The sequence below is a fragment of the Chroicocephalus ridibundus genome, chromosome 5 (assembly GCF_963924245.1).
Source record: "Chroicocephalus ridibundus chromosome 5, bChrRid1.1, whole genome shotgun sequence".
In the NCBI taxonomy this organism is placed as follows: Eukaryota; Metazoa; Chordata; class Aves; order Charadriiformes; family Laridae; genus Chroicocephalus; species Chroicocephalus ridibundus.
This window is the reverse complement of record NC_086288.1, coordinates 3,818,475-3,843,921: the sequence shown is the minus strand read 5'-3', so window position 1 is coordinate 3,843,921 and position 25,447 is coordinate 3,818,475. Positions and strand designations below refer to the sequence as shown.

The window sequence follows — 25,447 nt, the reverse complement described above, 5'->3', positions numbered from 1 at the left end:
CTGCATATAACGATCATAAAACGGGATCTTGGTTTATCTACGATTTAGAGATATGCGCCCCTTTGGGAAGTTGTTCGGGGTTGAGGTAAATGCTTGTTGAATAGGCTTTGTGTGTCAGTTGCAGTAATATTTCTGCTGTTTATCGTATTTGTATATTCTGTGGAAAATGGACAAAAACCTGTGAAGTTCAAGGGGACTACATCTAATCATGAATTTTCACAATGTTGGGGAACTTGGGTAGCTTACATATCAGTGTTTAAAATGGTCATCTGATCTGGCAGTGATGAGTGTTTTCTTAGTTTATGCTACCATTAACACCGACCAACCTAGTTAATACAAAAACCCCTTAGTGTAGGCCGAAGAGCAGGTTTTTCTACAACCTTGTATGTATGAAAAATGTTGAACAAAGGGGAGAGCAGCAAGGGTCAAAAAAATTCTTAAGCTTAATTTTAAGACTGTAAGATAAACTTATTTATGGCAACCTGACTGGACTAAGTGAAAGCACACAAAGCACTAGGAATTCCATCATACAGAATAAACTTCTGTTGCTGAGAAAACGGACCAAAGCTTACATGTTTTGAAGAAAATATTTTCAAGAGCACCCTTTTTCACTTAAGAAAGCTCGCATGAAGTTTCCCCAGCTGATGTTCCTGCAGCATGTGCTTGTACATTATACAGAGGATTAACACATAAAAGTTGTAGTCAGTGTGGCAGTTTTTACTGTATACAGTTACATCATCAGGCTCATTGAACAAAAATTAGAATGGCATGACAAAGACAATTTTATGTTAGAAACTGAAAAGGCATGCTTTCTGCATGGAAATGATAGTGCAACATTTTAAAGTCTAATAAAGCATCCTATTAAAAGAGCAGAACTACTGTACTAAACCAAAACGTTTACTACATTTACTATACAGACTTGATTATTTTTTTCCCCACAAGTATTGTATTTCTGTGGTGCAACTTCTAAAAGAAAACTATTTCCCCTGTACACAACACATGTATTGCACTATATAGCCTACTTCACCATGAGTCTCAAAATAATGGGTCTTGTGTAGCAAAGCTATACAAGGTACAAGGAGAGATATTTTGACAGATTTACTTCCCCTTTAATTAAAAGGGCTACGTATAATAAGTAAAAACATAAATGGTCTTAAAGTTCACTAGCCGAGTGTTTCACGTAGGTCTAACAGTAGGTGGTCACGGTACAATGACTTTTTACATGTTTTTAAATAAAATTTTTCACACTATTTCAAATACTGTGGAATTAGAGAAAACTAAAATATATTAAAGCACCTCATGTACTAGTTTAGCACCGGTTCCAACAAGATATTTAAACTAGTGACCCTTGAAAACTTAAGTTTGAGGTCAGAGAGAAATTAATGTCCAAGTCATCAATCTCATGGGCTTCTGCAACATCGCTGCTGCTTTTGTATGCAAGTTGAATTGGATTGGATATTTGTTACAACACCAGAGAGACACAGAACCATACAAAAAGGAACGATTGTCCACTTACAACATGAATACAAGCATCCCACTTTGTTCACAAAAGGCCACACAACACTGTGGTAGACAGAGTGTTTGGGGATAGGAAACAGGATAACAGTCACTGTTAGTCACAGTTTGCACAATCACAATGTGGTGACGTACATCTGCCACGCTTGTCATACTGGAGTGTTCCAAGGCCCACAGAGCTTTCATTCCTTCTTTTTAAGAAGCATGTTTGTTAATGTAGTAGGTAGAGCATACTTGCAGATAGTCAGAATTGCCTTCAGCAGGGGTTGTAGAGGTAGCGCTGAACTTTCCTGTCTCCCTCTTGACTGTGGTTAATCTCGGGTATTTTCAAGCCCCATGCTCATTAGTGTCGCCCTAAGATGGTGATTACTGCTTGTGTGATGAGTGGTAAGCAGTGGGGTGGCCCCTTCTAAAAGGATAGTAAGTTGGTTTGTATTTGTCGTGTACATCAAGAGTAACTTTTTTTATCAGTGCATTTTTATAATAAACCATTAATGTTTTCATAGTGTGGGAGACAGTATCTGTAAAAGGAATTAAATGGAATTAAAATACAGCAATTCTTCAGAAGTCGCTGCAAACTAACTAGCTCTCAGCTTTACTGTCAGATCAGTCTAAACCAGTGTTGCAACTAAGCAGGAGAGAATTGTCTAAATATCGTCTTGTAAAAAATAGTAGTTTAAGACTTTATAGATCTTTCCAGACAGGTTTTGAGTCAACATCTCCAGTATTTGCATTGCATGTACTTATAACTTTCTCTTGTAAGATTGACAGAAGCTCTTAGTGTTACTTGAGTAAAGCCACTCCAAAACCAGCAATGAGAGAATTGGGATGTTTGTCTGATGCAGTACTGACAGCTAGTGGCAAATAGGAAAAGTAAATTCTCTCTGAAATGCTGTATGTACTAAAAATTATGAGTTTCGGAAAGAAGACAAATGATATTTATCTAGAGGAAAGAAAATAAGAGGTCATTTGTTTTTGATGTAGCTCTTGCGGCTGTGCAGGATGTTTGCAGGGCAACTAATTTCCAGTGTACTGCCTGTTTTACTTGGGAATGTACTTTGTGCACTAAGCTGAGAGAATTGCCAGAATAGCTGAACATCTGATAATACAGTGACAATTATTTTCCTTCTAATGTTTAATACTGGGAATTACTTCCCAAAAATCAACCTGCTAATGGTCTCATTAGCTAATGAAACATAAGTCAAAATTAAGGGCTGAGCGTAGTAAGATCGTAGGAATAATAGGAAAACAGTCAAGAACTGATTAAATAAACTAGACTAAGGTCTGTAACTAATTCTAGGGAAGCTTGGAGCTACTAGAGTCTCCCTGTGGGCAGTGAATCTCAGGGTGAACTCTCCAGCTGTCCTGCTCCAGTGTTACTCTAAGCTGGCTATCACTTTTCTCCTTATCTTAGATACATTGTAACTTGTTCATGCAATATATAAACTTCCTTAACACAGAGGGGTTTTGTTTGGATAGTAATCCCTAACTGGAAAGGCTGTGTGTATACAGCTTGGGTTTAACAAAAACACGAATCAGGAAAATGTGCCTGTTTCCACCCACTGTGGGCCCCAGCTGTGCACTGTCTATGCTGTTCAAGTTGTCCTGCCTCAAACTTTGTTAATAAAGTTTGGTTTTCAGTATGGACATTCACAGTTTGGTCACACTTTTTATCCAGGGTACAAAAGATGATACTTTTGTGTAGACACCTGGTGAATCTTTCACTCCACAGCCGTAGCCCCAGGAGGTCACACCATACACAACCCAGCTTTCCCCTGGACGTTCACACATCAGTGGTCCGCCACTGTCTCCTTGACAGCTATCAACACGTTTCTGCTCCTGGACATTTCCAGCACAGAGCATTCTTCCTGTGAATCTTCTTTTGTAACGCTCTTCACATACCCTCTTGGGAAGTAAGGGGATAGCAGCCTGTTGTAATGTTCTTGAATAAGCCCTTCCTGAAAAGAGGACCCAAATTATTGTCTCATTATGATGCTTGGTCTTGGAAACATAGATACAATTTAATCCAATTTTTGCTGTCAGTCCTTCACACTCTTTGTCATTAAATAAAATTACTGAAAACAACACTAAATACTGAAAAATCTGTCCATTAAATATAATACTGAAATACTATGGGGATATTGTAAATATGGAATATAGATGCTTTTAAAAAGTTTAAAATTTGAGAATTAACTTCGTGTTAATTCTCCCTCGTGTTCACTGGACCTTTCCAAGGCTGGTGTTGGTTTTGTTCCAAACACACTTTCTGTGTCTTCTACAAGAACATGTGCCTTCTATGTACCAGACTGCTAAAGGGACTAGTCTTCATTTTGTGGGGGTGACCAGAACCTGTCCTTTGGTTTTCTTTATATGTAGTGAATCCCGCATTGTATAAGCAGTGCTCTGCTTATAAAATATCAAGATTTAAATCATTTGGCTTTTTTCTGTAGCTTGCACCTCTTTTTCAGTTGGAAACATGGGAAATTAAAGCCAGTGTTGTTTGTTGGGGGGTTTGGGTTTTTTTGTTTTTTGTTTTTTTTTTTTTTTTTAAGTAAAATCTTAATGCTTGTAATTATGATTCATATAGTAAGTGTGAAATTTCAACTGAAGTAGTGCAAAGATGTAATTTCTTACCATAATTAAAGTCAATTATTGTAGCGGTTAATGTTTGCTTAAATAGATGTCCTAAATTAACAGTATTGCAGAACTTTCAGTGAATTATGTAAAAAGCTAGACAGAGCTAGGCAATGAAATAGCAGTTGTTTTTAGCAAAAAACCTCACCCTACAAGTCTATCTCCTTTATTGTAGTACAGTGACCCAGACATCTGTGCACACCGATTAAGGCATGTAAAGAGAAAGAACTGATATTTGGCCTTGCTGCCTTGTCTCCTTGCCAGTTTAAATGAGTCAGTGGAACAAAGGCTCAAGTGTGGTTGCTGTCTTGCTCTGTATTCAGTATCATAAACACGTGAAAGTAAAACATGGTTATTGTAAAACATTTAAAGGACAAAGACCTTTGAAGAGGAAGAATCTTTGACTGACTGGTGGCTCTTGCAAATTTTAGAACAATGTTCTCTTATTTACATCTAACTGATGATTGAAAATGTTACCCCCTTGGTAACAAGGGAGACTAAAAATGTTATTTGAAATTCTATTACGTTTATATTTTCTATACATTTTTCTATTGAAGTAGTGTAATTTAAATAACCTTTCTAAAATATTCATTGTACTTACGTTAAAAACCTTAAATATATTAGAGCTGTTAGTAATGCTCTGAGGCAGGGGGTGATAAGCTGCTGCGCAGGGTGTGCCTAGCAACAAATAAGCTTTTCATTCATGCTTGTCAATCTTAATGAGGCCATTTTACTGTCTCATTCTCTGATTTAGAGTGACATGGTTAATTGTCACTTTTCAAACACAAACTAAATTCAATAAACAAAGCGTTGTCATTCCTGTTTAAGGATCAAGTGAGAAAATATTTCCCTATATAAAAAGAGTAAATTTGTTCCCTTTTGAGCATTTTCTTAAGTATCTGAGACTTTCTTTTTTTTTTTTTTTTAAATAAGCAGCCTCAGGTAATGAGATTGGTGGGTGGAAATCATTAAAACATTTTTACCTGTGTCACCCCATCCGGTGATGTAACAGTTGGGAGCAGTTTTCTGTGGTCTCTCTCTCCTTAATGGCAAACAAGCAGGTAAGACATGGGTACTGAATCTGGCACACTGTTCCTCTGGCCCCTGTAGCCTCACCAGTGCAATGTCGTAGTCACTGCTGTCAGGCCTGTAGTCTTTATGCATCACAATCTGTTGGACTCCAATTTCTTCCTCGTACTCTTCTGGTACCAGTGTGTGATAGTCTCCAACTCGCACAGCATAGTTCCGAGTGTTGTTGCCATACCTAAGATTGAGGTGAAAACAAGTAGGGCTGGCTCATGCAAAGTCAGATCCTAAGCATACAAACAGATTTGATCAGGGTCTTTATTGCTCATATAAATAATGATACCAAAAGTGTTTTTTAAAGAGCAAAAATTCTTTTTCAAATGTTTAAATTGACATTCAAGTGTATCCTAAAGAATATCAAAAACCTTTTCCTAAAGTTTCAGGTTGGGCTGTGCTCCTTTTTGTATATTTTGACAGGCAAGGTTTCTTATGACCATCTGCCACGACTGGCACTTATTTCAAAGGTGCAAGCAAGGTGTGCATTCTAAATGTATTTAGTAAGGGTAACGCAAACTGCCAGTAATTATAATGAAAATGCGAGTACTGACATCATTGTGATGCTCCAAATAATTATTGAAAAGAAAACAGTGGTCAAGCTTGCTTTGTAGGTTGGTTGAGAAATTCTAGAGGCTTAGATAACTTGATAAAAACCTCTTAAGTTAACTGAAGTTATAATAGGGAAAACAAAGCATACGTGCATCACAAGCACCTATTGTCAAAGTGACAGAAGGGCTGCACATCTTAGACTTGCTTTGCATCTAATATGACTCCAGTTTCTTTCACATCATAGACTAAATGGTACATGCCTTAGAGATGATTACTGTGGCTGAAATAACAATTTTCTGTACATGCCTTTGGATATTTTTGGATTACAGGGCACACAGCCCTTCTCAGGAAGATGCAAACAAGGGAGTACTGTTGGGTACATTTATTTATTTTAAAATCTGGCTAAGCTAACCCAAATATTTTTCCTTTGACTTCTCCTTTGCCCTCATAGCCTTCAACAGGAAATTTGTAATACGTGTACAGAAAACACCCTACAGTGTTCCTCACCTTCTAACCTATACTTGTTCTTTTTATACCCTCTAGCAATGTACTGATCTCCATAGCTTACTAAAGCCTGCTTGAGGAGCAGCAGACAAAGCAGGAACATTACAGGTTTCTTCTGAACAATACACAGCCGTACCACTGAATACATCTTCTAGTTGAGGGTTGCATTCCTGGTTGCCTGCAAAGCTTTCTTTGTCAAATTCTGCACATCTTCAGGTCTTCTATGAGCAAAATTTCACTTCTAGACTTGCGAGGAGAGAGAGTTGCAGGCTATGACCAAACATCTGTTCATCTGAAGATGACCTTTTGTATAGGAAAAATGAAGTAACTTGTCTACCATTAAACTTTTTCCAGGCTCTCCTCTGTAGTAGTCTGTGTCAAACACTCTCCAGATACTGCATTTTCCTTGAGGTTGGAAATCAAAATTCTATAGCAGCTGCAAATGAAGAGATGCAACTGATGCAGACTTTCTAAAGTTTACAGGGGTGTTTAAAAAAGGATTCATACTGATTTTAGTCTCAGAGGGAGAGCTGAGAAAAATTGAGTTGTGTATTCTACCAAATACATTACTTACTTCCTCCCTGAAAAGGTAGCTCAAGAGCTTTTTTAATTTGTGGATCAGTATGTTTATCTCAAAGATATTTAAGAAAAAAGCTTCTATTTGTATGTGTCACATTACTGATCTTTCTGTTTTGACCACAAAAGTGCTAGTATTTTATAACTTGTCACTGAATCAATTTTCATTAGGAATTTTTCTATTAAGAAATGAGAGCATGAACAGGAAAAGAACATGAGAAAAGGCAGAAACGTGAATCCTGGCTCTCCAGATGTTCTGACTCCAGTCCCTTGAGGTTTCTATAATAAAGGTATTTCTTTGTAAGCTTTTTTTATAAAACAAATACTTGTTTCTCTTTTTATCTTGCACTAGATCTCACTTTCTAATTTCTAGATCATCTTGTTTGCTTTTGCCAGTTTTAAAAGCTCACTAAGACTTCACAGTTGATTCTTTTCCTGCTAAAATAAATGTCAAAATTCCACTAAAGTAGGGTTAGCACCTGATGTATTGGTTTTACTTTTGTTGCCTTTAAGGAGATTATTCAGAGTAAGAAAGGCTGTTAGGCCTTAACTAGCTTGTGGCTCTGCATCTAGTTAGGTCTTAACTAGTTTTTGGATCTCCATCTGTATTTGGCCATCTGAAGTATGACATCAGTGAAATCCTAAATTCTGCATCCCTATAGATTGTCTGTCAAATCCTTGCCGTCTGCTGCCTGCCAAGAATTTCTGCTCTGACACTGATGAATCCCCTCCCGGATCACTGTTGCCACACATCTTACATCAGAAAGGCTAATCTTACCATACTTTGCCAAGACACTTAGTATACTATTGTCAGTCTAAACTTCTATTATTGTTATTACTCTGAGCTATGATGTGGGAACCATTAAAAGTATAATCTGGCATTGGCTAGAAAACATTGTGGTTTTTTACAGCAGTGCTGTGAACTGATCTGTGACCTTGGATGAGTTTCTTTGTTTTTTCTTCTGCCATCTATTTGTCTTTCCTCCATACAGCAAGGTGTAAGGCTACACACATCTTCAGTACATTAAAATACTGTATAGTACAGGCGTTACTTAACACAGCTTTCTTCTAGTATTATTTCTGTGAAGGTGACTTTTTTATGAATAAGTTGTGCATCTTTACAGTAAAATGCTTGGTACATTGCAGTACCAGTTTATACTGCATAGGTTTTATTTATTTGCTTGCTATTGCTTCTCGGAATTTTTAGAAACTGTAATTCAGAGTTCAATTTAGCATGGTTACATATACATAGACTTGAAAGCAAATTTTCCTGGCCCATGTGCAAAAATTTCCAGTAATGCATTGGCAAAACCATAGCATTCAAAGTTAGAAACATATTTTTTATATAAATCTACAAATTAGGGGAGAAAGTATTTTTTACTCCTCTAGTTATGAAAAATATTGGTAGGGACATTACTCTGATTCCTTAGTTTAATCTTGTGTTCTGTAGAAAATTGCATCTGCAGTTCCGTATTTATATATATAAAGTGGTCATTTGTCTCTTCACATGGAAGCTATATAACCTCATAGGTAGTGTATTTCCTAGAACTACAGCTTAAAGATTTCTGAATTGGTTGCAGCAAGAGAAACTACTAAATCAAGGGCAAGTGTATCTATCACTTTGGCCATCTTTTTCACGGAAGTACCCATAATATTGATTGTTTGACAGAAAGCATGCTACTATGATATATAAAGCAATTTGGATACACTATGAAAACCACACTGACAGACCGTGGCAGCTCCTTTTATTATGTAAGCTAATCAGTGCATTGGTCCTCTGTGAAACTCGTAAAACAGAACACCCAACACACTGACAGTGCAACTCCTGTGCCCCTCTCCAGAGTGGACAAGGTGAGTGTAGAGGCAAGTAGCTGAATGGTCAGGCTGTGCAGTATCAAACATTTTCACTTTTACAAAATCTATTTACAGAATAGATGGAATGCTTAGAACGTAAAGCGTGCAGTAACACTGGGATGAGTTATCCAATGTCTTGCCCAGGCCGAGATTACAATCTTGGCTGATGCACTAGCCAACTTTGTAGGATTTATTTTCCTCAGAGTAAATTAGAAAAGGAAGCTGATACAGAAAGTACTTTAGTTACTATTGCAGTAAAATGGCTTTATTATTTTCATTTGAATTACTCTTAACTTACATGAAAAAAAACCACTAAAGTAATTGGGAGAGTTCATTTTGTTACTGACATCTCAGATATATTTTTCTGCTCAAATTTCATAACTGCGTGATGACGTTCCACTTAAGAATCTAAATGATATAGCAACTGAGACCAGTAAGTTAAATAAAATTACGCTGTTTTCTTTGCCAGTTAAGCAATATTAAATAGTTTAATAATTTCTGCTACAGCGATTGTTTTTAACTGTTGGTCTTGTTTCCTTTAAAACCTATCATAAAAAAGATTCTGTACCCTAGAATGCATTGCTAGATATGATCTTTGAATGTTTGAAAGTAATATTTTAACAATTTTTGGTGCATGTCTCAGTGTCATATTGGAATACAAATACAAGGTCATTAGCATTAAATATATATTTGCCTGACATAATCTGCCAAAAACATTTCCAAAAGGTCACTGAAAATACTCTCTCATAATTTATAGATACATTTTTGGCTCTGTGCAGCAAACCACTATTAGTGCTATGCAGATAGTTTCTGGATTATGGAAGGTTTTTTGCTGTCAATAAATATTTGCCCATCTAAGTTAACCCTTGTGTACACTGACATAAAGGTTTTGTATATATAAAGGAACACAATTACAGTACTTTGTAGATGTGCATTGTCAGTGGTGCAATGGAAATCTCGCTCTCAAGTAGAGAAAGGTGATTTTACATGGTATAAATCTTTCTTCTTTATTTTCTTTTTAAATGTAATGGGTGTCTCTGCATTTTACTTTATAGGTCTTATCCACAATGTCAGTTATAGGATTTACAGTATACTCTATTCAAATGCAATTTGAAGGGGGGAAGGGGTTGTGTGGTTTTTTCTTTTTTCTTTTTTAAACCTCATGGAAGTCAGAGTACTGCAGAGTCATAAATGTATTAGGTGTTTGTAATTTAGATGAGAAATGAACGCACTTCCCTCCTAACCTGGTTTAATAGTCAAAGGAACTTGATTTTTAATTGTTTATTTTGATTTGTAAGCCTAAGGGTGAAGGAAAGTTGTTTATGACTAGTGATAACGAGTGCTCTCCTGTCAGGCATGTATGGGATAGTATAGTAGAAAACTTGCTGCTTCTATTTAATGTTACATCCTGGATTCTGACAAAAGGAACAGTGTTCCCTTTAATAGGTTCCTGCTGATTTTCTGTGTTATGGATGGTGGTCATTTATAGCAGAATAATGAAGAAAGGAGATCCAGGAAAGCTTATCTTAATTAAAAGTACTGATTTTGAACACTTAATAGAATGAGAAGTGCTGCTTCTCATGCAAATGTATGAAACTTTAATAGCTACAGGGCTTCTTGTGAGAAGCTTAATGAGCAGTCTTTGCATAGATTTACCATATTTTTGTGCACATTCACACACATAAGGCTTTCTTAAACTGATTTTTTCATCTGTAGACAATTATATTTCTTCCCCTGTAGTAGCTGGTATTTGCCAAACATGGAAACATTGTAATTGAGCATCAGTACATGAAAAAGCAAAGTACTCTAGCTCAGGGGTGTCCAGTCTTCGCCACCTATGAAATGGCAGAGAACCATCACATGCATCACATTTGAAGAGCCGAGGCATAGGAGGAGTCTGGGAGTGCTTCATGAGTGGAAAATAATGCTGTTTTCAGGGTGTTACCCCTCTGTTGGATGGCTGGGCTGGGCATGCCTTTAAGCTCCAGTGCAGCCTGGCAATGTTCACCTTAGCATCTCCTAGAAGGTTTATTTCCCAGCCAACTGGAGGATGGTTTAGTAATCAGCCACCGTGCTAATATCATCCTGCTGCCAGTCAAGTAGTGTACTGACATTGAAGGCATACCTGAATTCATTTCACCATTTATGCTAAATTTGAGGAAACTGAATTTTAATTCTGGTGTCTGCATTGGTTTCTGCTGTCTCACTAGGTATTTGGCTCCACTGTGCCTCTAGGTCCCTAGTTCCTTATTAATTAATTTACCAGGACCATGTTGAAGTATACACGGGCATTCGGGAATGCTAAAGAAGCACTTACATAAAAGTGATATTATTAGAAAGGTGCAATGTTCAAGTAATACATTATTTCCTAAAATGACATCCTGGTGAATATAATTTCCTTTTTTTCCTATGCCTCATATTTCTAATTATCCAAAGTTAATATTTTTTTATGTATAGACCTGCAAATTCCCTATACCCAGCAGAACCACTCAGGACAAAACTTGCTAGTAAGGTGGGTGGGTTATTAAAGGAAAAATAGCTTCAAACAATTTTTGATCTTAAATTATGTGTCTATGACATTACAGAAACCAGTAATACTGCTATACTACTGGCGAACAATTATAATCATCATGCATAAAATTGTGTTTAATTTTTATCCATAGTACAGATGAGCCCACTTTTTTTACTTAAGCAGTGTTCAAATTTCCAGGATATAAGAAATGGTATACTGGCCTTTCTCTTGTCTGTCTGTGGAAAATATGTGAAGAAGGCTCTTGATCTATAGATAGCTCTTTGAAACCTAGCCCCTTAAAATCACTCAGAGATCAGTAGGAATTTCAGCCCAGTCTGTCCAATGTCAACTTAGAGCTAAGGTGTACAGATTGACTATCCTATTAGACTCAGCAAATACATAATATTGCTTTACCCTAAAATGGGTTTGAGGGGACTAGTTCATCTAGTCACTGCAGTGTTACAGTAAAAATGTCTACCACTGCCAGGATCTATCATTACCAAAAATAATCTGATATATTATAGTCCCTGTGTTTGATGTTTGCTCAGTTGTCTGAGCAAACCTGAAAGCCATAAGCTGCAGTTTTGTCGTAAGAGAAAGCTGTGTTAAAATGTCAGAAGCATTGTCTGTATTTTTTCAAGGAAATGCTGAAGTTGTGAATATAAATCTCGTGAATGATGACACCCAGAATAATTTCAATGTATTAGGGTTTTTTGTTTGTTTTTATTTGGCAGGAAAGGAGGTTGGTTGGTAGGCGTTTTTTTAAACCAAAGGCCAACTCTTTGGGACAGTTTTCAGTGGGCTTGAACTGGAATGGTTTTGCCTATACCCAGAACAACAAAATAGTTTGAAAATACACTTCACTATTGAAGAGAGACCTACCTTTTAAAGCAGTGTGCAGCAGTGAGGACCCAGCAGCTGCTGATGAGAGTAGCACCACACAAGAGTCTTCCATCACCATGAGAAGATTTCAGTCGGAGTGCAACCTGCCATGGCCAGCCGCCCCTGCAGAGGACGTAAGACATTGCATTCAGGGTACAACAATGGAAAAGTAAGGTAGCTTGTCAGTCACCTTGAATGTAAATCCTGTTTAGTTTCTTTGACTGACATAGCTTGCAAACCATGTTTGTTATTGAGTAACAGTTGAGAATACCTTTATATTCCTGCAGGATTCAGAATTCCATTTAACAATGGTCAGGATTACTTTACATATTTTTTGGGCATCCAGCACGCTCAGTGCTTCCTCCCCCTGTCAGTTATTTTAATTTTCCCTTCTCAAATTGCATTCATTGTGCCAAAAATACATTCCTTGCCAAATACCGTCCAAGTCAACAAACCAGAAATTTCCTGTCAACTGGAGAGGGAAAAGAAGGGAATTTCTTGAAAAGCTTAACCCAGCATCCTTTCCTGTCTGCATTAATATCTTTGTCAGTTCTGAGCTGTTTGAAAAGGGAAGCTGGCAAACCAAGAGGTCTAAAGCAACTATAGAAACCACAAATAATAGATTAGCACCTTTTTTCAGGCTGCGATCATCTGTTTTCTATAGTAGATCTGGGATACATATTTGCAGGCCTCTGAAGATAGGGTGGATTATTTTTCACCGGTTTAATAGATTGGCAAAATATGGAATCAGAGAGGAGGGAGAGGGAGAGAGATGCTCCTGTAAGCAACAGCAGCATCCAAGAATGAGCAACACGTAGGCTTAGGTGTTTTCTGCCTGCTGTCAAGTTGAATAGGTGTGCTGGAATATAAGAGCTGCCCAGGATCATCTAGTCCAGCATCCTATCTCAGAGTTGCCAGTGCCAAATGTTTTGAAGTAAGGTGGAAGAACTGACTTCCCATAAATTATAAAACAATTTAGACTTTTTTAGTTTTGGAAGGTGTGATTTAATATCTTTCCAAAATGGGGTAATTTGGACAGCTTTGGATTTCCCGGTATGTATTTAAGTATCCAGTTCCTTTTTGACCTTTGTCAAGTTCTTTGTCTTAATCGCTTTTTGTGACAGTGAGTGCTTTTCTGATATTGTTCATATTTTCTTGATTTTGAAGCATTTCTAAGTGCACTATTGGATTTCTCTCACCTTTTTGTTTCATCTGATGTCCCTATGCTTTTTTATTATATGATCAAGTTTATTGCTCTGACTTAATTGTGCAGTCCATTATTTGTCACTGTTTAATTTCATCCAGTGTCCTTTGTACACATATTCTGAGACAATAATTCTCAATCTTCTTTATCTGTGCAATGTATTATTTATTATTCTCATTTATCTCTTTAATAAGGTAAGTAATCCTACTTTTCTCTGTCTGACTGCACTTAAATGTTATTCTGGGCTCCCTCTTGTTACTGTTCTCTGAAGCTCCTCCACTTAGGCAGTGGTAGTAGTAGTAGTAGTGTTCAGTTAATCTCTTTATGGTAACAAAATGTAAACATGCCATTAAAAGCTAACAACAAAGTGTTAACAAAAAGCCTGGGTTGATAGCTGTGTCATCATCAAGGCTTATTTTGTGAAGGAAAATCAGGTCTTAGGCAGTAAATCATACCCAGGTCTTTTTTTCAGCGTAGGTACCATTTAAAACCTTGTACTATATTCATAGCTCTCTTCATATAGCTCACATTCTGATACCAAGATACCCTTTGGAAAAAAGTAAAATGGCTATTTTGAAAGTAAAAAATTTAACCCAATCAAGGACTAAACCCATAAGCAGCAACAGATTTTCAACTACTGCTGCAAGTATTTATCAATGAATATTTTTTAGTTTCCTACGAAGTTTGCTTTGAGTATATTTCTGCTTCTACCTCATGACAAGTCAAAAGAAAAACAACAAACCTACAATAAAACCATAAATTAGGCAAACCGCTCGTGGCAAATGCATGTCTTAGAAGCTTTATATTCAAAATTACTTGTCTTTACCAAATACTTACCGTAAAGAATTTTTCCCACCAATTATTCGTTTTTGTCGACGATGTAGTAACCTCAGTCCGCAAACAGAAGCAAGAGAATCTAAACCAGAAAGGGAGACGTAGACAGCATTAAACTCAAAATGAAAAGTAGCCAGTCTTCAATGAGAGTTAACTAAAAAGAACCCGCAAAGGCTGAAGTTACTCTGTGTTTCATGGTAGTTTTTAACAACCAAATTTTGCTTGGGGAAAATGCAATGAATTCTCTCAGACTCAGAAATTCTTTTTAGCTGAGATCTTTTGATTGTGATCACAGAGCAATTTACACATTTGTGCTTTGCTTCTCAAGTGTAGGATTTTTTTATAGGGTTCTTCCTTACTTCATGTAAGTGGAAGTAGAGCTTGGCATACCACATAGGTCTCAGTCCTCAGCTGAAGATAACCTATATCCTTAAAAAGCTGAAAGTAGCCATCTAGGTTTAGGCATTTTCGCGTCCCTCATACAACTTAAGAAACATGGCTGCTGTAAGCTATGGTAGACAATTACCCTGTATCATTTGAATAGTCTTTATGACTCCTTTGTGCAGCGGGCACAGCGATAAGATCACTCAGTGTAAGCGGAGAGGATTTCCCACCACTTTTGTTTCGATAGTTCTTTTGATATAACCGTTTCCTCTGTGAGGTGGGATTGTTTACATCCATCTCTTCCTACCATGACAGTTCCCCATCCCAACCTGTTGGTCTGCCACTCACAATGGGGCTTCACCTTTATTGCTGTTCCCAGGGGCCTTCTTGCTCAGGTGGTCACAGATCACCCCCGCGTCCTCGCTGTGACGGCAGTTGTGCATCCCAATGTCCTGCTTAATGCAGTCTGCCAAGGATCTTTCGTTTCCTGTACATTTCACGTTATCCACATGGATCGGGCCTTTGCCCTCCCCAAAATACGCCATTGTCCTTGCTCTAGCTGGACCTCTGGAAACAGAGCGTATTTTTTTATTAGACATTTTGAGGCATTTTTCTAGATGTTACTCAACTGAAATATTTCAGAGTGAGTAGTGAAAGACACTGATGTTTTATTCCAAGTCCTGTTGCTGAATTGCTTGATGACAAATTTTCTTCTCATGGCCTCTGTTACTCTGATAAGTAGGAAAAAAAAGTGCAACAAAATTGCTACAGTTCATTAATGTTTAAAAAGTGCTTTTATGTATCTAGTTAGAAGGCACTATGCAAAGCATTGTACATTGTAATGGCATTACAAATATCTATAAAGCAAAATATGCGAAAGCTGCTTTTTCATAATCTCTTTAATCCTCATATAAAATCAGCATCTGTGAATGCTAAAAATAATTTGTTACGGTCTGATTTCCTTCAGAAAGACAGGCCAGTAAAATACAATGCAATTGCAGAAAGACTGAACCCAGTTCAGCCTCAGCACCCACGTTTTCCCCATACTTCATGCTTGTGTGGCATTGTCGTTCATAGGCCTCAAGGCACTTTACAAAGAAGGTCAGTATGATAATCCTATGCTTGTATAAGTATCAAACCTAAGTATTTAAATGTCAGACTTGGGACATTTTATTAGGATTTGAAGTCCTGATCCTTATAGCTTGTATGTAGTGCCGTGCAGCTTCAGCAATGACCGCAGTGTTGGCTGTGTGAAGGACCTCTTTTGAATGGTGAACTATTTTCCCAAATGAGGGAGTGGATGAACAAACGCAATAAAAAACAGCATGAGTTGTGCATGTAAGCCTCTCATTTGGTAACTTTGTGATAGATTTTTACTTTTAATTACTTAGGGTAATGCTTCTTAATATATAAATAGATGTTTTGTTGTGCATGGTTTAAGAGTCAGAAAGAATTACGAACGGGAGACCACCCACACAGCTATACAGAGAAGTGGGGCAGGAAGCCACAACCCACGTCTAGATGCATCTGAACTACAAGTTTACATAATCAGTTAAGAGCAGTTTACTGATATTTTATGGTGATAAGAATACAATGAATTCTAGATAGCTAAAATGCTGCACTATATCATGGGTTTCCATTTTAAAGGATATGTTATAATTGCATATTGTAAAGGACAGTACTTCCATGTATTCAAAAGAGTAACTGCATGTACAATGAAACGGTGGAGTAGAGAAAGAGAGTTTAACAATTAAAATGTATTGGCCAAGAAAGTATTTCTCTCGCTTTACACCTCTTTTTATACCTCTCTCAATACCTGCAGTGCTGAGGAAGATGAGCATGGCCTAAACAGTTTGTGTTCCTTCATCATCTAGGGATTGTCTGTTGGGGAGAATTTTGATTTGTCATAGCATTTTCAAAACTTCGTCATGCTGGAAGTGTGGCTGGGTCAAACTCAAAGGCTCCAGCCCTCAGTTGCCCATATTCATATAATTGAAATGTGAAAGTAAACCATACAAGCTTCTTCCTTTTTCAAACTTGCACACAGAAAGCCTTGCTTGTTTGGATTTTTCTACCACGTACTGAAGGGCAGGCAGGTTTTCTAAGTAGGGAGTGTTGGTTAGAATACATGAACTGTAAAAAGCCGGGAAAGAGAAGCATGTAAAACGTTGGACAGAGATGATACCCCAAGGTCAACTGTCCTTATACATTTTTAATTTCCATGGCTAGTAGGTATTTACCAGATAATCCAAAGCCTTAAATGACTTTGGAACCAGTATAGGACAATCTTTGCCTAATGACTTTATTATGATTTAACTTGTCAGTCACAAGCAACGTGTCTGTTCTTGCTCCAAATATTTTTCTTTGGTGAATGATACTCTGATTACAGATAACTACAAAAAACGTCCAGCTCTCTGATAACTGTGGGCAGCTGATGTGTCCATGTATGCTATTACAAAATAGTGAGACAGTACAGGCACTCTTGCAAAATCTTACCTGCTTTTGGTATCTCTATGTCAAAAAACAAAGTTTCTGCTTTAGGGCTGTGGTGTAAAGTTCCTTAGGATATTGAAAACAACTTGGCTGTGAATCACCATAGTATTGTTAACCTTTCCCAGAGAAGTATTTATTGCAGTTTAGCGTAGAATTGTCTCTGCAGACTCTTACCGGCTACTTAATAAGGGCATTGCCTCCATTGGCTTACCAGATAAATCTCAAAGAATACTCTGACATCTATGAGCTCACATATGTAAATATTTCAGGTGAAAAGAAATGTAAGGAGACAAAGATGAAAGAGGGAACTTAGTATGTATGGATTGCAGTCGTGCATTGACATGAACTGAATCATGGGACTTGGACTGCAGAGACTCTTCATACCTTTCTGTGAAAGCTATCTATCTCTTACTGTGCCTGAGTAATCTCTCAGTTTGCTGGTAACTGCTATGAAAGGTGTGTACATACCCACCCTTAACAAAAAAAACCCCACTATTTAAATAGAACAAATATCAGGAAACAAACGTAAAAATTGTGATGCTCTAGAGTGAGGAGTGAATCTTAATAGAGAAAATTATTTCATGTAATGGGGAGATCCCTAAATGTAAAAGTGTTAAGTCTTATGTGTTTGTTACATGCTGGAATGTGCTCTTACAACTGGTCTTAGTCCACCCTTAACCAAGGTATATGTGTCCCTTAATTGTTGCTTTCTAGGCCAGCTATTTATGCACAGATGACCATCAGAGAAACAACCTTTTTGCTTGCTCAGATCTGCCCCTAGAGAGAAGGGCGGCTTCAGGTCTTATCCCCTAGCTTTTCTCAGACACAATAACATGCTGAGCTCTTCGGATGCAGTATTACCATTATTCGTAATACTGTTAATCAGGAAAAAACTGGCTTATTCTAGATGGCCAACTACTACCCTAGGACTTTTTATTTTCCCTGTAGCAGAGAATTTTTGGAGCCCTAATGGCAGAGTATGTGTTCATTTGAGGGGGTGGAGTGTGCACGTGCATTCTTATAAGCCTGTCCTAAATGAAAGGGGTGCAATTCTACTGGGCCACTTAATTCACTAAAATGCAAGAGCTTCTAAAACAGTCTTTTGCTTTTTACTTATTCTATCAAAATACTTTCGTATGTTAAAACCAATCACATAGTAGATAGTACTTCGGAAAAGGTGTGTGATCTCTTAGTGTTTATCTTGCTACATATATACTTTAATTAGGGTGCTATTAATTATTTTTATGACGGATTTTTGCCAATTAATAGGGCTGTTTTCTAATGTTCTCTATATTATGTTTTTCTAACGTTAATCATGGATTTGACAAACTGGCTTAACGAAACATCTTTAAAACTAGTATTGCTAGTGATTTTGCCAACTGAGGGATTTTCTTATTTCAGTCTCAGAATGAACCCTAGTAGATGGCTGAGAATGTTCCAAAGCAGGATTTAATAAAATAAATGTACAAATAAGCATTGACAATATGAATAATCTATGCAGGAAAAACTCAGTCGATTTTCTCAGGGTTTATCCTTGGTTAACACAAGTCTTCCTTTTTAAGGCAGTCTTTTCTGCCATTTGTAATAATAATGGGGGGGGGGGGGGGGGGCGGTGGTGTCCCAAGGAATGTAATTCCCCAGTAGGAAAGACTTGAGAATTAAACCTAGCATTTTAAAGGGAGTTGAATGAGTCTTTTTAGTTCTGAGATCAGTTTTAATGAAAACCAATGTCAACGTCAGTATTAGGTGCTTTTTGAATTCCTCTCAGGAGAAGGTCATAATGTGTTTATTGCTAAAGAAACAACATTCATCAACCCTCAAGCTCAGATGCATGAACCCAGAAGCCCCCATCCTTTCTTTGGAACAGTTAAGTAACCACTAAATATAATTTGAACTTCAGCAAAAAGATCTGTGCATGAACTCCTAGGCCCAGAAGCTATTCCAGCTCATCAGTGCATGTAATGGCACAGTCAGGTTTGTGGAATGCAACTGTCTAGACATAGGGTCACCAAGATCCAGCATTTCCGACAAGCTCTCCCAATTTCTGGAACCTAATTTTAGATTTCTAAAATGTGTCTGTCCCTAATCCTTCAGGAAACATGTGCTCTGTTGTATCCCATAATCTTAAACCCCCATTCTGACATGACACAAATTGAGAATCCAGCCAACTGTCTGCCCTTGCAGAGATTTAAAAACAGAAGGAGGGGATAAGCGGTTGAATTTGATCATCTGAGGGAGATCTATAAAAGGCCGGAGAGGCTGAGGATGAAGCAGACTAAATGAGTGATTCAGTGGGAGATAATACAAGCTAAGTTTTGTAGTTTTGAAGCCATACTCTACTGCTACTTATAAATATGCTTTACTAAACAAATACCATACAGTTTTTAAAAGGCATATATTATGTGTTCAGACATAATTTGATGATATCCAATTGCACAAAGTTAACATTGTTAGATACAGCAAACGGATAACGTGATATGTATTTCTTAAGCTCAGATTTCTTTACAGATACACTCAGAGAAGACATTTCGCTAGTTTCCTCTTGTATTTCACTAGTGTTCTGGATATTTTTCAGCTCATATTAGTTCTGCTATTTATATGTCTGCCCTATAGTTGTTGTATCTTTACTGCTCTTAGGTATCAAGAAAAAAATTGCCTATGAATGATGTAAGCCTGATTAAGCAACTTAGTTCAAAAGTGACGCATATACTGTACAGACGGTGGTTTTTTTAATGAGAGGGTGGTTTTGTCCTGTCAGGTGTATTCCTATATTAAAAGAAGCTTATTCAAATTACTATCACGCAGGCTGAAGCCATAATCCTTTGTATAACAGTTTTATCGAATCTCCAAGCTACATTGAGTCAAACCAGATCAGTAAATGAAGGAAAAAACCCCATGAAACTAGGAATTCAGTAGCTGGTGTCCTTACATCTGAATCTGTAGATTTCATATCCACACCTTGTGACAGTGGACACTGACCTGTTGATAGATTCCATTAAAAATTTTAACAGTTATTTTAGAACCTATAAGGATTTCAAAGTCATCATTAAGGTTCACAAAAGATAAGTATTAATAATAAGCAAAATTATACCTTTCAATGAAAACAGATCAAGAGCTTTTTGAAACAATACAGCCATTACTCCTAAAATTGTAGCCCAATTCCAGACAATTTCAGTAAACTGTGGTAAACCAAGTCTAAGTTCTGAATATTTGTATTTTCTTTGCTAATATAATGAAAAAGGCATTTCAAATTCCCCAGGGTTTTTCTATGTATACTGTTACATTAAATCACAAAAGCACTAGAATTTTGGTTCCTTAAATTTTTCTGTGTTGACTCAAGATGACTCAATATAAAAATTGTGATATGAATTAAAATGGTCACTTAAGTATGGTGAAACACAGAGCTCTCACACAACATCAGACACAAAAACAGAGAATCTACATAGTTCACAGAATATGTAATCATCTGTGCTATTCTAGATGTTAATACAAGTTTCCCCCATTTTTTCCACATCAGAAATTTCACTCTAACTTTTAAAAAATGTTTAGAAATCTGAAAACCAAAATGAAAGAAGTAAATTAAGAACAGTTCAAGTGGCAAAGAGAACAGAGCAGACACTAAATCAACTTCCCAGTTATCTTAGTGCAACTAAGTGTATTAAAAAGAAAGATAAAAAATGCGTGTAATATGTTTATGTCCTATAGGCATGTATCACCATAAGTGGCAAATAAAATACAGTATTTAGTCAATAGCTTAGTAATTTGGAACATTTAACCTCTAAAAAAATATTTAATTATTAGCATTTACTTGCCTTTCAGTTGCCAGTTATACTGTGATATGCCTTTGAATAATAAAATTCCTTTTCCCAGTTATGATAGTTAATTAATACTCCTTTTGAAGACATAGCCTTACTACTTCTTCTATGAGTAGTATAAATACACCCTTCTAAAAGAATGACAGACAATATTTAAAAGACATATATTATGTTATCAGACATATGTTGGTGCTATTTGGTTGCAGAAACTTAACATTTTTAGATACGGCAAACAGATAACTCGAGAAACAGCTTAATGAGTTTTCTTACTTGTAGCCAAGCTGTCGACAGACTACAGCTGCATCCTTATCAGACCATCCATCATCACAAATTGTGCCCCACTGGCCATTGATAAAAATCTCTACACGTCCTTCCTTCTTATTCTCACCATCCATCAGCCTGATGGGAGGACCTGGGAATAAATTACTGCTGTCAACTCACAACAGCAGAAGCAAGAACTAGTGCTTTTAAGCCATTTTCATCACGTTCAGTATATAGGGTCAACTGATGTTTGTGTTGAACATGCCTAAAATCAGCTGTTAAGCTAGTCACATTTTTCCTGGTTGGCAAAAGGAAACAGTTAGTACAAATGACAAGACAAATATGAAATATTAATGTATTTTGAACTTCAGAGTTCATCTGGTTCCTTCATTTCATACAACTCTCTGACATAGCTCAGAATTTTACTACAATGGGCACAAAACAATTCTCCCGCTAAAGGCAGAAAACACCCAAGATATCTATCTCTTTGATACCATACCCATACAACAAGCTGGACATGTTTTCCTTGCTGAAACTTTATGGGTGAATTTAACTCTATCATCTCGATCCATAAATCCATTCTCAGACTGGTTGCTACCACTCCTCTTAACCAGTATCTCAGCAAAAAAGTGCAGCATTGTGTTGAACTTCAGTTATTACTTATCGTTATGCATGCTGTTCTGTAAAGTATTTTTTGTGATAGCATAATGTTTTACAGCATGTTATTCTAGACTAATGAGTGATTATTTTACTAGCAATTTAAATTGATTGCTTATTTGGATATGTTCATGATACAAACTCTCACTTATGTGGATTAGTCAGACTTAATTAATCATGTTTCATTCAGTGCTTGGCTGGTGGTTAAATTTTGAATCATTAGGCAAAGTACATATTTGATTCTCACTTATGTTGAAACTGCTATACAAGCAATACAAGTACCTTTAAAACAGTTACGAAATCCTCTGAGGCCTCTTTATAATGTTTTAGTGAGAATCACCTTCTAAATCTTTTAGTATGTCATACTTCATAATCCTTAATACACTGATGAGAGTTTCTTATTAAAATAATTGGAAAGACTGTTCCTCATTCTTCTAACCTGTTCCTAATCTTTTCCCAGTCTGTAAGGATGAGAAATTACTTAATTGTGTTCTTAAATAAAGAAGTAATTTCAGACATTTGAATTTGTTATTTAATTTGGATTTTTTTAGGGGCTGAATAACTTCTGTGTAGCAAACCTTACTCTGGATCAGAGCTACTTAAATCTGGCCTAATTCATTAATTAAAGTCTGTTTGCTTCAAATGTCATTTAAAGCATATCGTTTATACTGGAGTTCATACCATCTGGACAGTTACATGAATTAACTTCACCAACTTCCTGTTTAGCTACATTGTCATGATCTTACATACTAAACAAATTTTGTAGTTATTGTAGTGTATTCTATCTCATTTTTAGTATTCCTTAATGTCTGTATTTCCCCAAGTCATATCATCTACTAATTTCTCATATTTTTCCACTGAATTCATCCTTAGAGGGAGAAAAAAGGCTTTTTCAAATCCTGGGAAGTAAATGGTAACAATAGAGTCCCTGTCCGCTTTCCAGTCAGAAATCTTGTAGGAAACGTCAGACACACTATCTTCATTTTCTTGTTTAAATTATGTGCTATTCTGCAAGAATATGATTAAGGTGAAAATTGTACTTATATTACCCAGCCAGAGGCATGGCATATTAATAATACAGTATAGCTTTTTTATTCTTACCTCATCTTCTTGTGTTTTAGAAAAAAAAAATATTTATGAGCACAAAATTAATATAGCTTTTTGGTAATGGGGGATGTGAGAATGTTACCATATGGATACATTTAACTGAACCAGACCTCTTTCAGCTAAGATTATATTTTATAGGAATTTGAGCAAAGCAGCACAGATGGTTTGCATCTGTAAAGACAGCATCATGATTTGAATTCCTGTTATTTTTGGTCTGAGAAAATTCTTTCTACCAAATATGATTTGACATCATCTACACATAATGGAACTGTACTGCAACATAAAACATTCATTGGATTGTGGGAGATCAAAAGGCTATAAAGAAAAAGATTCTAAAGAGGGAGAGACTAGAAAAGTATGTGTGAAAGTGCTGAATGTTGTTATAACAGGTAGAAATGTCGTACAGTAAATCCATTTCTTAGTTTGCAGGATAGACCTTCAGTCTGTAATTTCCAGAGAACTTCAGGCACCCAGGCATACAAATCCATTATGTTTCAGTAGAAGATGTGACTCGAACTCCACTAGTTCTAATTCTAATTTCAAAATGGACTAAAATATACTTGGGTAAACTAAAGAATATTGGCAACAGTTTTGTAAAAGACTACCTGCTGACAAACTACAAACTTTGTATGCAGCAAATTTTAAAAATGAAACTGTTTTTCAGAATTGCTGAGCAACCCATTGTTCCCCTCTAATTTTTACTGTGCATATCTGATAGCCAGAATTCTTCTTTAATTATCTACATGTTGATTTAGGAATCCTTGGAATTCATTTGTATATATTTTGTTCTACAATGTCACTATGCAATCAGTATTTTTTTCTTATTTCTCACCTGACTTTTTTTTATTATTATTATTATTATTTCGTACCAGTTTGTAGGCTTTTTGACATTAGAACTGGCTCTTTGATCTGTGTTTGTAGTATCATTCTATCCTGGTCAGCTAGTGGGGTCTGTTCACCCTGGCACAATATAAATGATAGGCAACAGTAATACAGAAATAATTTCGTGCTTCTCACCCTTCCTTCTTGCTATCCCTGAACTTACCCTCTTTCTCCATATCTTTTTTTCCATATCTTCTGTATGTAAGGCCATACTATTGATTTATATTCCTCAGTGCTCGAGTATATCTCCAACTTTTGATAGCATGAGACAGTTACTTAGAACTTGGAGAGTGCTGGTTGAAATGCGGTATACCATTAGGAAATGCTGAATAGGTCTCAAATCTGGTGAAGACTGAGAGAACAGAATCTCTGGAATCTGACTGTTACCTTACGAATTTGTGTTGATCTTTAATGTTTACGTTCCTTTAAACAAAGCTTGATTACTTCCTATTATCTTCCAGAGAAAAGTGAGCTTTTTTCCCTTCCTGTTCCTTCTTTGCACCCATACTAAGATTTTGAGCATCCTCAAGTATACTCTGCTCGGATCTGCATGCACCACAATGCTCATTCTGTGACTTTGGTAAAGAGATGCCTTACCAAGTGAGAGTTTGTGGCTGTCGTGATCTGGATGGCAAATGAGTCTGACATCCTCCTGATGGTTGCAGTCATGCTTTCCCCACTCTCTCCTTGAGCACTGCAGAAGGTTTGTCTCCTTCCCCGAGCAGCTGACATCATCCAACCAGATGGGCCCAGAGCTTCCTTCTGAGTAGCTCTCGGGTGCACTTTTTCCATACCTGCATAACACATACATACACATACCGTTTTGGTCCACAGGGATCAGAGAGCATGTGATACTTAAGAACTAGAATGGAAATAAATTATTTGTGAAGAAATAAAGGTTTCTCAAGTAATAACAATAAACAGAGTTAACCGTGACAGAGCAGATTTAGTTAACGTTAAATTCAATGAGAGCACCATATGCTGCTTCTTTGGTAATGTTTTTTTAAGGAATTACTGTTGCATTAATACAAACTTGAGAATCTAATACTTTTGATTAAGGCCTCCCTTCAACCAAGCATATGGCTTTCTCATTGACTTTCAGACTTAAAGCATGGTCTTAGTATTATATATAAATTTAAATGTCACGGTCTGGGGGAAAATGAGTCAAAATTATTTTTTGAATGTGAGCTGTTATAATCTGAACACACGACAACAATTGCCTAGTGAGAACATATCTTTGTAGCCACAGTCAGTAGGAAAAATAAAAGCTCTAATGGAATTTTTTCTAAAATATGCTTTTCAATACATAACAGTGTTCCAGGGCCACACTCTAGGTTTTTCTGAGCGAGACCCAGAAGGACTTCTATCTCAAAAATGTCTGTGGTTTTAATGACTGTTCGACAAAGATTTTGAAGAATCAAACTTTTATAGGCAAAAAAAATACAACAAATCAGTTTTTCTCTATAGCATATGCTTTGATTGATCTCAGTTATCCAAAAAGATGATGGGAAGGAACTCGGTGAATAAAGGCTGTTGAATTACAACCTCAGCTGAAGCTTTGTCTTCTACCTAAACTGAGGCCATAAACGTCTCTTTGAGACTGAGGGAGGCAGGCTTTAATGGATTTTAACTCAGTAGTTTATATGAAGCACTCAGCTAATATTAAGAAACCAGACTCTTGAATAATGTAGAGTTCATGTA

General features: G+C 36.7%; 1 protein-coding gene across 1 annotated transcript in view; it reads right to left on the bottom strand.

The window, feature by feature from the left end:
- Positions 1-568: 568 nt before the first annotated feature.
- PRSS12 (serine protease 12) overlaps positions 569-25,447 on the bottom strand; it is a 44,235-nt gene continuing 19,356 nt past the window's right edge. Inside the window, exons 7-13 of the mRNA XM_063336497.1 lie at positions 24,344-24,540; positions 21,110-21,251; positions 14,893-15,098; positions 14,151-14,229; positions 12,110-12,232; positions 5,133-5,413; positions 569-3,473 (exon numbers count right to left, since the gene is read on the bottom strand). Coding sequence (XP_063192567.1) covers positions 3,166-3,473; positions 5,133-5,413; positions 12,110-12,232; positions 14,151-14,229; positions 14,893-15,098; positions 21,110-21,251; positions 24,344-24,540 — 1,336 coding nt within the window. The 3' untranslated portion in view covers positions 569-3,165. The remainder of the gene's footprint in view (positions 3,474-5,132; positions 5,414-12,109; positions 12,233-14,150; positions 14,230-14,892; positions 15,099-21,109; positions 21,252-24,343; positions 24,541-25,447) is intronic.